This window comes from Ranitomeya imitator, chromosome 1 (genome assembly GCF_032444005.1).
Source record: "Ranitomeya imitator isolate aRanImi1 chromosome 1, aRanImi1.pri, whole genome shotgun sequence".
NCBI lineage: Eukaryota > Metazoa > Chordata > Amphibia > Anura > Dendrobatidae > Ranitomeya > Ranitomeya imitator.
The window spans coordinates 292,510,949-292,525,957 of record NC_091282.1 but is presented as its reverse complement, the minus strand read 5'-3'; the positions used below and the strand labels follow the sequence as shown (position 1 = coordinate 292,525,957).

The window sequence follows — 15,009 nt, the reverse complement described above, 5'->3', positions numbered from 1 at the left end:
CTTTGGTGTTTACTCAGTGGACTAGGGAGCGCTGACATTTTTGGGTGTGATGGGAAAACGGCTGGTGAAAACCGAGAAGGATCTGCACATCTAAATATGTAAAAATAAATTGTTCTAGTTTTTTAGAAACACAAACAAGACACTGATGAAAAAAGCTCCATATAAACGTATTCTATACGTATAAACCTGCTTGAGCCTGTCACCAGCCAGTACCTGTATCTGTTCTGATACGAAGTGCTACTGAGTGCATGGTGTGTTTGGAAACAGAGGAAGATATGGGAAGGGAGAACTGAGAACAGCTAGATTAGTGAGGTGATGGGGTGAGCCTGCCTGCAAAGATGTGTTTGGGGACACGCTTCAAACTGTGGATTCTGGGAATTAGACTGGTGTGCATTCTAGAAAACTGGTGCAGCACAAAAGAAGTCTTCAGTCCAGAAGTGTGAGATTGGGATTATAGAGGGTGTTAGTCTTAGCAGAGCAGAGAACACTGGTAGCGTGATAGACAGAAATGATGTAGGGTGGCACAGAACTGTGGAGAGTTTTGCTGGGGAGTGCGATAAGTTTCTTGTATTCTGTAGTAGTTGGGCAACCAGTGCAATGACTGGCACAGGGTGGAGGCATTAGTGTAGCAATCAGAAATATGAGCAGGACTACTGCAGTCAGCATAGATGGGAGAGGGAAGACGAAAGCCGCGTTTACACTGAAAGATAATTGTGAACAAGCGTTCTTACAAATGCCATTACAGAATGCTCCGTGCACATCGTCTGCCTGTAGAATCAGGCTATTAAACGACTGCTGATCTGTAAAAGTTTACTGACCAACGGTCGTATCATGCCGCCGGTCAGTTCCATGTAAACCAGAGATGAGGAATCTTTTCTTTCTGCTAAGAGCCATTTGGCTATTTGTACCCTCCTTCGGTGGACGTACAAGTTGTGCGCTAACTCCACCCACAAAGTACATCCTGACCCTGGCACCGGTGTACGGACGTAACTTTCACTGCACGTGCCTTGGCGCTCAGTAATGACCACCGTGTGCGCACACAGAGCAAGAAGAAATTTAAGGGGCCAATACAGCAGCCGGCCCAAGCACTGCGGTCCCCAGGATGCTGCCCAGGGGCCGTAAATGGCCCGCAGTCCTGAGGTTCTCCACCCTTTGCAATATACCGCATACATTCCAATAATTTGTTTGCTTTTTTAACTGAAAATGGAAGTGGAACATTTAGAAGTTTGCCAAACTTTCAAAGATTTAAATTTGGTTCCATCCTGATCCATCTTCGTAGTACGGGTTGTCCAATTAACTACCTAATACAAGACTCCCATGAACATGTGCACGTTTTTTTTACTGCCTGATTTGTGTTACAAATGTAACCCAAATATTGACTTAACCATTACAAAGACATGGATCAGTCTTCTCATTTAATCACAAAGCCCTGCATGGATTACGCGGAGTATCTGAAGTATGTGCATTCCTTGAGACCTGGTGTAGTGCTGAGTACTTGTGTGATCGCACACCGCCACTGCACTGACAGTGTGCACAGCTGTACCCCCTGCTGCTCTCAGACGAATAAGTGACCCTGCTGTGGTAAGTGAATATAGACATAACAGGTTAGTTCATCAGCCCCTCACCAGATTTTAACCCTGCATTGGTCTACAGACAGCTGTTTGTGCTGCAGAAGGTAGATTAGTCTGGGGAGAGCACACAGCTGTCCGGGATGAGTCAGGAGTCAGATTCCAGACTGTGAGTTTTTCTCTTCTAAACACATTAAGCGATGTGCCCACAATGAGTATTTGGTGATTTTAATTTTTTTTTTTATTTTGCAGATTTTTGGCAGCATGTCTGCACTTAGTAGGTAAATTAGATTTTCTGTTTTTTCATTGCTTTTTTTTTTACATTTATTTTATTGCGGTTTTGACGCTGCGTATTTTTTGTCTTTTTGATATGCCGTGTTCAGAACAGTCATGTTCAGATTACATATATTTTAAGTTTGTTTTCGCTGCAAATTGCCTCTTCCGTGAGCAAGAGGACTAGAACGCTAGTGCCACCTATTGGAAGTAGCAATTCTAGAAGTCAACGTCGACCCTTCAACGAACCTTGCCATATGAGTTAGGATAAAAGTCGGACCAGAATCTCAACTAGCAGACTTGTTTCGGGATGTTACCCCCTCCTCAGTGCAAAGCATAGGATCTTATTTGGCTCTATGAGAGGCCTCTGACTGGTGTCTATGAGAGTAACGTTTCTCCTTATGGAGAGTGACATGCCAGGATAAGGAGGCTTATAGGCCATGCAATTATCCGCTGGGAAATTTAAATATGCAAATTGTCTCTTCGGAATGCAGTAACAGTAAACACGTATATATCTTTTACCTGTGCATTTTCCACATCTAAAACAATTCTATGGGGAAAATTTGCATATAAGTTTTAGCATACCCACAAGGGAGATTTGCATGTTGCAGCTTTCAAACACGCACTGCAGGTCAGTTCTCTCTGTGTAAAAATGAGTAAATGGAGCACAGTAACCATGAAACTTCTATAAATCCCATCCACCTTGGTGGAATTGTAGAATGTTGGGAATTTTCACTGGGCAGAAAATGCAGTGTCAAAAACTCATCATGGAAAGTTAATTTCTTTTGTCTTATATAGTGATACTTAAAGGGACTCTGTCACCCCCTCCAACCGTTAGAAACTAAAAGAGCCACCTTGTGCGGTAGTAATGCTGCATTCTGACATGGTGGCTCTTTTAGTTATTGGTGCAGTCAAAGCCAAAATAAAGTGTTTTATAATTTCGCAAAAATACCCGTCTTTAGCCCTGGAGGCAGGTCTTAACCCCCTTGCTGCAAACGCCACACTTCAGTCACTCAAAGCTTCTTCGGCCCCGGGCGACCCCCCCCCCTCTGCGCTGTTTTCCAATCTAATCCGGCGCCTGCGCTGTTTTGTTCTGCCCGGGGCAGTGAGCGCTGCCCGTCTGACCTCAGATGCAGTCTCGCAGACTGCGCCTGTGCGGCCACCCAGCTTGTGAATTTCAGCCCCGCAGTGTGTTATGCATTATGCACAGTGCGGGGTTGGGATTCACAAGCAGGGTGGCCGCACAGGCGCAGTCTGCGAGACTGCATCTGAGGTCAGACGGGCAGTGCTCACTGCACCTGCCCCTGGCAGAACTAAACAGCGCAGGCGCCGGATTTGATTGGAAAACAGCACGGAGGGGGCGGCGCCCGGCGCCGAATAAGCTTTGAGTGACGGAAGTGTGGCGTTTGCAGCAGGGGGGTTAAGACCTGCCTCCACGACTAAAGACAGGTATTTTTGCGAAATTATAAAACGCTTTATTTCAGCTTTGACTGCACCAATAACTAAAAGAGCCACCATGTCAGAATGCTGCATTACTGCTGCACAAGGTGGCTCTTTTAGTTTCTAATGGCTGGAAGGGATGACAGAGTCCCTTTAAAGACGCCCAACCATAACCCCACCCCCACCCCCCCCAACCTGTGTGTATACAGGTCCTTCTCAAAAAATTAGCATATAGTGTTAAATTTCATTATTTACCATAATGTAATGATTACAATTAAACTTTCATATATTATAGATTCATTATCCACCAACTGAAATTTGTCAGGTCTTTTATTGTTTTAATACTGATGATTTTGGCATACAACTCCTGATAACCCAAAAAACCTGTCTCAATAAATTAGCATATCAAGAAAAAGTTCTCTAAACGACCTATTACCCTAATCTTCTGAATCAACTAATTAACTCTAAACACATGAAGGCCATCATTGACACCCTCAAGCAAGAGGGTAAGACCCAGAAAGAAATTTCTCAACAAATAGGCTGTTCCCAGAGTGCTGTATCAAGGCACCTCAATGGTAAGTCTGTTGGAAGGAAACAATGTGGCAGAAGACGCTGTACAACGAGAAGAGGATACCGGACCCTGAGGAAGATTGTGGAGAAGGACCGATTCCAGACCTTGGGGAACCTGAGGAAGCAGTGGACTGAGTCTGGTGTGGAAACATCCAGAGCCACCGTGCACAGGCGTGTGCAGGAAATGGGCTACAGGTGCCGCATTCCCCAGGTAAAGCCACTTTTGAACCATAAACAGCGGCAGAGGCGCCTGACCTGGGCTACAGAGAAGCAGCACTGGACTGTTGCTAAGTGGTCCCAAGTACTTTTTTCTGATGAAAGCAAATTTTGCATGTCATTCGGAAATCAAGGTGCCAGAGTCTGGAGGAAGACTGGGGAGAAGGAAATGCCAAAATGCCTGAAGTCCAGTGTCAAGTACCCACAGTCAGTGATGGTGTGGGGTGCCATGTCAGCTGCTGGTGTTGGTCCACTGTGTTTCATCAAGGGCAGGGTCAATGCAGCTAGCTATCAGGAGATTGTGGAGCACTTCATGCTTCCATCGGCTGAAATGCTTTATGGAGATGAAGATTTCATTTTTCAGCACGACCTGGCACCTGCTCACAGTGCCAAAACCACTGGTAAATGGTTTACTGACCATGGTATTACTGTGCTCAATTGGCCTGCCAACTCTCCTGACCTGAACCCCATAGAGAATCTGTGGGATATTGTGAAGAGAAAGTTGAGAGACGCAAGACCCAACACTCTGGATGAGCTTAAGGCCGCTATTGAAGCATCCTGGGCCTCCATAACATCTCAGCAGTGTCACAGGCTGATTGCCTCCATGCCACGCCGCATTGAAGCAGTCATTTCTGCAAAAGGATTCCCGACCAAGTATTGAGTGCATAACTGAACATTATTATTTGATGGTTTTTTTGTTTGTTATTAAAAAACACTTTTATTTGATTGGATGGGTGAAATATGCTAATTTATTGAGACAGGTTTTTTGGGTTATCAGGAGTTGTATGCCAAAATCATCAGTATTAAAACAATAAAAGACCTGACAAATTTCAGTTGGTGGATAATGAATCTATAATATATGAAAGTTTAATTGTAATCATTACATTATGGTAAATAATGAAATTTAACACTATATGCTAATTTTTTGAGAAGGACCTGTATGTATGTACTGTAGATTCAGGGTGTTAATATTCTCACTTATCGCCATCTTCGGTATCTAGCACCATGCCGCTCCTCTTTTGACTGAAGTTACTGCTCTTCAGACTGCGCTCTGTGTGACCCAGAAGTGGCATCAGAACAAACCTTCAGAGCCTTCGATTGCAATGTCTCATTCACATGTCTGTGTTGCATCCATACTTTTTTTCACGGACACAGCATGTACCCATTATAATCTATGGTGCCATTCACATGTCTATGTTTTGTCACTGACTGTCCTTGCACATTTTTTCCCAGTATCACAGATGAAAAGTGCCATTACAAGTCTGGGTCTTTGAAAAACATGTACAGATGGTATCCAGTTACTGTCCGAATTTAACATTGCAGAGGACAGGAGGAACTCTAATTTATTCAGCCATCCGTGAAAAACACTGATGACACAGGAATGTGTTTAAACACGGTTGTGTGAATGTAGCCTGAAGGGACTTCTGGCTCACATAGAGCAGAGGGTGATCTGGATAGTCTGCATTGCCATCACGTCACTCAGTAGACGAGCAGAACAACGCTGGATGCAAGAGAAGACTGTGATAGGGAAGTATATTAATACACTGTAAATATATTATATCTTGGGTCCAGAAATATTTGGGCAGTGACACAAGTTTTGGCAATTTAGTTGTTTACCAAAACATATTCAAGATGGTTATATAATCAATGTGGGCTTAAAGTGCAGACTCTTGGCTTTACTCTGAGGTTATTCACGTCTTAATTGGAGTAAAGGTTTAAGAGCTTTTAATATGTAGGTGCCTCTTTTTATGGGAACCAAAAGTAATTGGACAGTAATTTCAAAAGCTTTTTAATGGCCTATTCCCTCATTAATCCATCAATTAAGCCGAAAAAAGGCTTGAAGTTGATTACAGGTGTGGCATTTGGTAGGTTGTTGATGTGAACCCACAACATGCGGTCAAAGGAGCTCTCAATGGAAGAGAAACAGACCATCATATTAGGCTGAAAAAAGTAGAAATCCATCAGAAAGCAGAAATGTTAGGAGTGGCTAAATCAAGTTTGGTGCATTCTAGGGAGAAAAAAAAAGTACATTGGTGAGCTTGGGCACTCAAAAGGGCCAGGACTTCCATGGAAGACAACTGGGGTGGATGAATTTTTTGTAGAAAAACCCCTTCACAGCATTTACCAAACTGAAGAACATTCTCCAGGAAGTAGGTGTTTCAGTATCGAATTCTACCATAATGATAAGACTTCATGAGAGTACAGTGGCTTGTGAAAGTATTCACTTCCCTTGGCTTTTTCCACATTTTGTCAGTGTGTTTTTAAATATTTTTGTAAGCCGATTTGTGTGAGGCACCAGCACTAAATAGTCTAAGTTGGTGAAGTGAGAAAAATATTTGGTCCTATAAACTTAATTTATGCCTATAACTAAAAATTAGCATGTGCATATGTATTCACCTTTTGCTATGAAGACCCTAAAAATTTCTGGTGCAAACAATTACCTTCATAATTCACATGCTTGGTGAAAGGAAGTGCACATGTGTGCAATCTAAGAGTCACATGTCTGTCAGTATATACACATCCTTTTCTGAAAGGCCACAGAACCTGCAACACCATTAAGCAAGAGGCACCACTAACTAAACAACACCTTGAAGACCAAGGAGATCTCCAAACAAGTTAAGGACAAAGTTGTTGAGAAGTACAAGTCAGAGATCGATTTATTTAAAAAAAAATGTATCCAAATCACTGATGATCCCCGCCTGGGCACCATTATAATCAAGTGGAAAGAACATGGTACCACAACAAACCTGCCAAAAGAGGGCCACCCACTAGGACTTCTCACAACACATCTAGTTAAGTTCCTTGGGGGGTCTAGTTTAGGTACATCAGGGGCTCTGCAAACGCAACGTGACACCCGCTGACCATTCTAAGTCTGCATTCCAAACAGCACTCCTTCCCTTCCGAGCTCTGCCATGCACCCAAACGGTGGTTTCCCCCCCACATATTGGGGTATCAGCGTACTCGGGACAAATTGGACAACAACTTTTGGGGTCCAATTTCTCCTGTTACCCTTGGGAAAATAAAAAAAACTGGGGTCTAAAAAAATCATTTTTGTGGAAAAAAAGGATTTTTTATTTTCACGGCTCTGTATTATAAACTGTAATGAAACACTTGGGGGTTCAAAGTTCTCACAACACATCTAGATAAGTTCCTTAGGGGGTCTACTTTCCAAAATGGTCACTTGTGGGGGGTTTCACTGTTTAGGCACATCAGGGGCTCTCCAAACGCGACATGGCTTCCTATCTCAATTCCAGTCAATTTTGTATTGAAAAGTAGTCAAACGGTGCTCCTTCCCTTCTGAGCTCTGCTATGTGCCCAAACAGTGGTTTACCCCCACATATGGGGTATTGGCGTACTCAGGACAAATTGCACAACTTTTGGGGTCCAATTTCTCCTGTTACCCTTGGTAAAATAAAACAAATTGGAGCTGAATTAAATTTTTGTGAAAAAGTTAATGTTCATTTTTTTTATTTTTTTTTTAAACATTCCAAAAATTCCTGTGAAACACCAGAAGGGTAAATAAACTTCTTGAATGTGATTTTGAGCACCTTGAGGGGTGTAGTTTTTAGAATGGTGTCACACTTAGGTATTTAATATCATAAACCCCTAAAAGTGACCTCAAATGTGATGTGGTCCCTAAAAAAAAAAAAATGGTGTAAAAATGAGAGATTGCTGGTCAAATTTTAACCCTTATAACTCCCTAACAAAAAAAAAATTTTGGTTCCAAAATTGTGCTGATGTAAAGTAGACATGTGGGAAATGTTATTTATTAAGTATTTTGTGTGACCTATCTCTGTGATTTAAGGGCATGAAAAGTCAAAGTTGGAAAATTGCGAAATTTTCGCCAAATTTTAGGTTTTTTTTTCTCCCAAATAAACGCAAGTAATGTCAAGAAAATTTTACCACTAACATGAAGTACAATATGTCACGAGAAAACAATGTCAGAATCACCGGGATCCGTTGAAGCGTTCCAGAGTTATAACCTCATAAAGGGACAGTGGTCAGAATTGTAAAAATTGGCCCATTGGTCATTAACATGCAAACCACCCTTGGGGGTAAAGGGGTTAAAAATAACTTTTATTTGTATTATCAAAATATCTCTAAGAACCCAATAATAATAATCAGGACATCCGAGTGTCATACAGATATAAAAATTCAGGTGAGAATCATGAGGTAATACATCAAAAATACAAGGAAAATTATAAGGCAATATATAGTGTCTTAGCCTTAGTCACACTTCCTGATGGTGGAGGAAGGTTTCTTACCAGAAATGATCCCAGGTGGGAGACTCCTGCTACCCCTAGTCGCGTCACTGGAGGTGAAATATAGTTATCAGTGGAACGCAAATGCTCTTCACCATACAGCCTGCGCCACCGGAAGTGACGCATATCAGGAGGTGGAATGTGTTTGCACTGTATGCTGTGAGGATTCGTCAGTGTCTGCGCCAGAAACATCGGTCAAATATGCGATATGCATACTCATGGCCAGAGCCCTTCTAGTGGGCACAACCTCGCTCAATATATTTGGAAGTCTACACTTCAATTGCATTATGAATATATAATCAGAGCACCACATGAAGACCCCCCACAGGCCGCCCCACAGCACGAGCAGATCATTAACTAAAAACTGAAACTAAAGATTAAAAACAACCACAAGATGGTTTTCATCAACCAAGGTATCATTTTAATCAGTATAACGGCGCCGACCTGACAGTGTCTGTAGGTTACTGTGCAGAATCCTGCCGACAGGTTCCCTTTAAGTCTCAAACAGATTTTACTAGTTCCTGCTGTAATTGCTGTTTTTCCCCTTGTCTCTAAACAGGGTCTCGGAGCACCATGAAGCGGATCCCACCCCAGATGAAGTTTTGACAGCTGGGCTCCGAACGCAATGAAACATGTCCGGCCATCGTTGGCTTCCGTCTCCTTTTCTATCTTTGCTTATTTGTAGCCATTTACCTTGTTTAAGTGTTTTTTATACTCGCGTGTTTGGTAATCGCATTCAGCACATAACATAAGTGCAAAAGGGCCTGTGCTCCTGAGAAAGGTTTTTCTGGCAGGAACTTTCACTTTTCTCTCCGCTGGTTGTACTTGCACTGACTGCATCATTATTGCTAACCCTCAGTGTTGCGCTCACAGCATTTTCGTCTTCTAATTCTGCGTATTATGATGTGCTCGCTGATCGCTGACGGGGGTTTCCTAGACCACCTTGTTGTATGTAAGGTACGATACTGGTTTTCTTTCCAGGCAGACTGAAGCAGAGGCTCAAGGATTAATGGTACCTGCTCTCAAGTGCCTTCAGTAAAGTCAGTTCTGTTTGTCACCCCCGACAAGGATGTACACATGCCATTGTCAGGTAATTGCTGTTAACCAACCAGTGCCTTTAATTATATTTGATTGTCTCAGTTTAACGCCATTAAACAATGTATGGCTCGGCCTTATCCTGTTTTAGTACAATGGTGGTTTTTGCCACAGGCACTTAAACAATGCTCTGAGCAAAGTCTGAACTCTTGTGAGAAATCTCCTGACATATCTATCTCAAGCAACGTGTCCCCCCCTTATGAGGGAGCATTAATAACAATCTGGGTGAAAATGGGGATAAATCTCAGAGCTGCCACAGGCAGAGCTCACTGGTGGCTTGTCCCACTCTTCTGTGCTGAAACATCTGTGTATTGTGCTCCTTCAATTGGACCTGGAGAGAACTAGAAATCCTATTCCGGCTCCGAGGCTGTGATTCCAGATACGAGACATTCAGGTCCTTACTTTTCCGCTGGATTGTACTAGATTAGCTTTCTTAGGAACAGGCAATATCCTGATGGGTTTTCTTTTTGCCTTACAGAGCACGATCTGGGACTCCTTAAATGTAAAAGTCGGTTACTCTTTAGGCCTCTCGTTTGCACATTATTTAATTCCTCTTAAAAGGTTACGCTCTCTTCCTGCCATTGTCTTAGCAGAAGCGAAAGGGTTAAACCTGGCAAGACTTGACTTGTTATATAGTAAGTTATGTAGTAACACATTCCTCCTACTTTAGGTATTATTTTTTTTTAGCAGGTGCAAAACCATAACGCATGACCTATTTTCTATCTTGTGAATTAATATCTAATAAACTGTACAGATGATCCCGTCTCCGTGTGAAGCATTTTTCATACTGACTCCTGAAGTGTAAAGGAATGTGGATACCAGACAGTTTCAGTCCCTGACCCGTTCTGAGTAGCCTTGGGAGATCTATACACACTCAGCACCAAGCCATCCTTATCAGGCACATACACTCAAGAATGCACCCAGTAGGCACCATAGGGATCTGTTGTGGAAAAAACCCCACACATACCGAATGGTACGTCTTTCTTTACAGTGTCCCTCTGTATAGGAATGCAGTCTGCTGCACCTTTCTATACTGTAAAAAAATGTGTGCAGATGAATACCTGCCAGATGGAAGTAAACGGGGTCCTATGGGAAGGTTACAGTTTATGCCGGTAAAAGTATTCTGTAGCATAAATGCCGGACACAGCGTGCACCTAACCTAAGAGTGGGTTGAAGAACACAAGGATTCCTATTCAAGGTAATCTGTCATCAGGTATTTGCTATACAATCTGAGAACAGTATGGTGTAGGGACAGATACCCTGATTCCAGCAATGTGTCACTTGTGGGTCTTCATGTTGTCATTGTGATGCAATCACTTTTTCTTTGCTGCGTATCTGAACTCCGTATAACACACCCGCGCCCATGATTGACAGCTTTCTATGTACACTACACATTGACAGAGAGCTGCCTATCGGTGGTGTGGGCGGGGTTACACAGAGCAGCTCATTATGCAGCACAAAGATGCCTAGTCCTGTGTTGATCATCTGCTGGTAAAACACTGATTTTATTGAAGCAGTGATACGTTCCTGGAATAAGGGTCTCTTCCCCTATATCATGCTGCTCTTATACTACAAAGCAAAACCATGCTGACACCTTCCCTTTAAGGTTGTGCACAACCTTTGTTGTACAAAGCAGTGATGGGGTCTCTACAATCTTCTGTGGGTTTACAGTGCTTCCACATGTCGCCAATTTCATTTACACACAGGTTCATCTGGATCTGAAATGAAGGGTATTATCAGACCTACAGAATCATACGTTCCTGGATATGACTGTGCCATGTATAAAGGGGCTTTCTGTCACCACTAAATCCCCACTATAAAAAAGCCCCATCTACCACTTTTGAGCCGGGTCACATAAGTAACAGTTAACAAGGTTGAATATTTCCACATCTTGCCTTGAATGTATCAACTTTTGCTGTAGTATCAAAGAAATTGCTGCAGATTTGTGCACCAAATATTTTCCCAGTGTAGCCACTTCCTACATATAAGACAATAGTCCCAGAATAAGCTGCTTTCTCATCCTGCACATTAAGGCTATGTGCACCCCTGATCAGGAAATAGCGTATTTTTGCTGCTTTTTAATCGCAGAGTTAAATCGGCATGTGTTCAGTGAGCCGTACAGATTTAACGCATCTAATGACTGGCTATGGGTGAGACTACGCAGCGGAGACGCTAGATAATTGACATACTGAGGTTAGTAAACCCACGCCGTGGGAGATTTTGCCCAGCGGTACATAGAAGCATAGTGAGCATGGGGTTTCTATAAATCCCATCCACTGTGCTTCTAATGTAGAACGCAGCGCAGGCGAGCTGCTCTTTCTGATCGTGGGCACATACCCTAAGATTCTGTATATTTGGTTCCTTATGGGTGGTCTCTTGCAAGAGGGAAACGGTATGTAAACAATCATATTCTGCAAAGTTCTAAAAAAGAATCTGTCACTAGGTCTTTGCTATGTAATCTGAGAGCATGCTGTTATTTTCATACAATGTTTTCTCTGTTACAGACGTAGCAGATCTCTGAATGCTGATCCCTGTATAGCCCTGCTTATACCATCGATTGGCTGCTTTCTGTATACATTGTATATTAGCAAGAAGCTGCTAGTTTGTGGTGGGGGTGGGTCACACACAACAGTTGGCTAGGGGGAACAAGACCTAGTTCTGTAGTGTTAATCTCCTGCTGATAAAACATTGATTTAATTGCAAGAGCAGCAAACAGCCTAATAAGTGACACATCGCTGGAATCCGAGTCTCAGGCCCTGCATAAGGCCGGGGTCACACTAGACCGTAATACGGACGAGTGCAATGTGATAAAAAATCGCATAGCACTCGCCCCAATGTTAATCTATGGGGCAGCTCCCATCATCCGATATTTTCTCGGCCGTATTCAGGATCCGAGTGAAATCGCAGCATGCTGCGATTGTCAGCGTATCTCGGGCGAGACTCGCCAATGAAAGTCTATGGGTGCGAGAAAACATCGGATTACATACGGACCATGCGTGTGCATTGCGAGAAATACGGAAGACTTCTCCAGGTGACAGGAAATTGAATCATCCATTATCAGGAAGCTTTGGAATGCTAATTTCAGGCCCACGCTGGATTGCAAACCAGGAAGCACGCCTCCACGGAGTGTTCTGTAGTAGCAGCATGGCCAGGCATATTAATGTGGAGATGCTCATTGCTCTGGTCCATGATAGGCCCGAATTATGGGACCAACGCGACGCACATTATGCAGACCGTGCACGTAAAGACGCAGCATGGAGGGCAATATGTCGCCACATGTTCCCCGATTTTGATGAGCGACCTCAAGAGGTTCAGCAAGAAATATGGAAGTACCATTCTTCAAATGTTTTTTTTTTTCATGCAAGCCTGAAAGCATCATATGTGTTTTGCTTATGATGTTAGTAAATCATCCATGCTCTTGGTTGAAGATGCCAAAACATTCCCAAGAGACACAAATATGGCTTTAAATTAATTTAGCTATAGTCCGTTAATATAGGGCCAAAGGAATTTTATGTCCCCCTAGCCCATGTGTTTTTGCAAAGCCTGTAACTGTGTGTGATATTTATCTCAAATGTTTTGTATATTTGCAGTCAATGATGTAAATAGACGCTGGCGGAGTTGCCGGGACCAATACCGGCGTGAGCGTCAAGTTCATGGGCGGAGTGGTGATGCAGCCCCCCAAAAAAGGAAATACCTTTATTATGACCGCCTAAATTTTCTTGCCCCGGTGATGGAGCTACGACCGTAAGTGCATGCATGTGTACAAATATTTAACACATTTTATGATGTGAATATGTATGTATTTTTTAATATAAATAATGTTTTGTGAAATACAGAACAGAGTCAAATCTGACTGAAAGAGAGACTGGATCTGACTCTGAGTTGCTGATTGACCCTGTTGCTGAAGATGCAGAATTGGCTGGACCATCTGGGCAAGCAACAGGCAGCAACCACCCTCCCCCACCACCACAACCAGCAGCAGCGTCTACCGCTCCACAGGAGGCAAATCCTGAGGTTGATGAAGGAGGCCAGAGCAGCAGTCCAACATTGGCTCTGGATACATCACCACAGCCTACTACCAGACCAAACCGTGGTCGTCGCAGAAGGGTGGCTTTGAACATTGGCACCAGGAGGCAAGTTGATACCGGGGTGTTGGACTATTTGTCCCGAGCTGCCAATGATGATGGGGAGGAAGCTTACTTCCGCAGTCTTGCCCGCTATTTACGTCCCATTCCCCGCTCGCTCAGGCTGCGGACCAGAGGTTGCATCCAAATTTTGCTAGATGCGGCAACACCCCCAAACAACCCGACTAATATCTTTAATTATCTTGAACGGTGTCAAATGTCATCTACCAACCTTCTGGCGGTGCAAGACCTTCCACAGGACCAATCACAAACTGTGTCAGCACCACCCCCGCAACCTATAGCTCCACAGCCTGCACAAACCACACAACAAGGCCAAAACAGGGGTATTTATGATTTTGCAGCACATCCCCAATTTGACCACTTGAACAGACACATGTTTGGAGGCTGGTCCCAATATGTGTCTGCTCGACATGGTCATATTGGGGGTTCGGAACAAATGGGTCAAGCCAGTAGCCAGGACTTGATGCCCTTCTACCCTCCACATCAAGTGTTAGGTCATACACATGATCGCAGCTTGCAGCAACACCCGCAATTTCTATCTGCAATAACACAGGTAGACAGAGTGGTTGGTCAACCACCCAGGCCAAGTTCCGCACATGCTGGACACCCGCCATCACCATCACCACCCCCAACCTACCATAACCTGTAATGTTTTGGATGTTAGATTTTGCCTGTCATTTTGGCCTTTTGTTGGCCTTAGTTTTTTGTGACCATGGCATGTAAAGCTGTGTTGTTTGTTTTGTTTAAATTACATATGAAAATTGAAATATGTTTTGGGAATGCATATATATATGCGCAGAGCAGTAAAAATTTGTTCTGAAAACAGAGTCTTATGTCTTGGTCCAGCTACATACATGATTTGTCAGCTTTACACACTTACATCTTTTCATCATCAGATACATATTACACCAATTTCTGAAGGAAATTATGTGATTTATTAACTTAGAATCTAATCAAAAATTAAGGCAAAACAGCATTGTCTTGCCAAACCGTAGATCCCTCTGGTGACACAAAAAAATTGGTTAAAACATCACGAACTTTTAGGCCAGAGGGCTGACGACGTGAAGGACGAACACGTGTAGTTGTCAAGACAGTATTTGCATAATCAATGTCATCTGCAGCAGATGATGGGCAATCATGGTCTCTTGTAAAGTTGTGAAGAACAAGACATGCTTTTATCACACCATTTACATTGCCTTCACTCAGTTGGATTGCAGACTGAAGGACCCGCCATTTTGCACTGAGAATGCCAAATGAACACTCGACCAGACGGCGGGCACGGGAAAGACGCAAATTAAAGATTCTGCGCCGGTAGTCCAGGCCTCTCCGTGGATAGGGTCTCATGACGTTCCTTGATAATTGAAAGGCCTCATCTGCTACCATCATGTAAGGCACCGCATCCAAATTAGCACCTGGTATGTGACTTGGGGGTGGGAGATC

At 43.3% G+C, this 15,009-nt stretch overlaps 2 protein-coding genes across 2 annotated transcripts in view; both read left to right on the top strand.

Annotated features, from left to right (window-relative positions):
- LOC138669751 (septin-2A) overlaps positions 1-10,182 on the top strand; it is a 91,279-nt gene extending 81,097 nt beyond the window's left edge. Inside the window, exon 13 of the mRNA XM_069756479.1 lies at positions 8,889-10,182. The gene's annotated coding sequence lies outside the window, so the exon portion shown is untranslated. The remainder of the gene's footprint in view (positions 1-8,888) is intronic.
- A 2,767-nt stretch (positions 10,183-12,949) lies between these two features.
- On the top strand, positions 12,950-14,388 carry LOC138669742 (uncharacterized). Its single transcript, XM_069756468.1, has 2 exons — positions 12,950-13,168; positions 13,261-14,388. Exons 1-2 carry the CDS (start codon positions 12,996-12,998, stop codon positions 14,216-14,218), a joined length of 1,131 nt encoding a protein of 376 aa, XP_069612569.1. The 5' UTR covers positions 12,950-12,995; the 3' UTR covers positions 14,219-14,388.
- Positions 14,389-15,009: the final 621 nt, after the last annotated feature.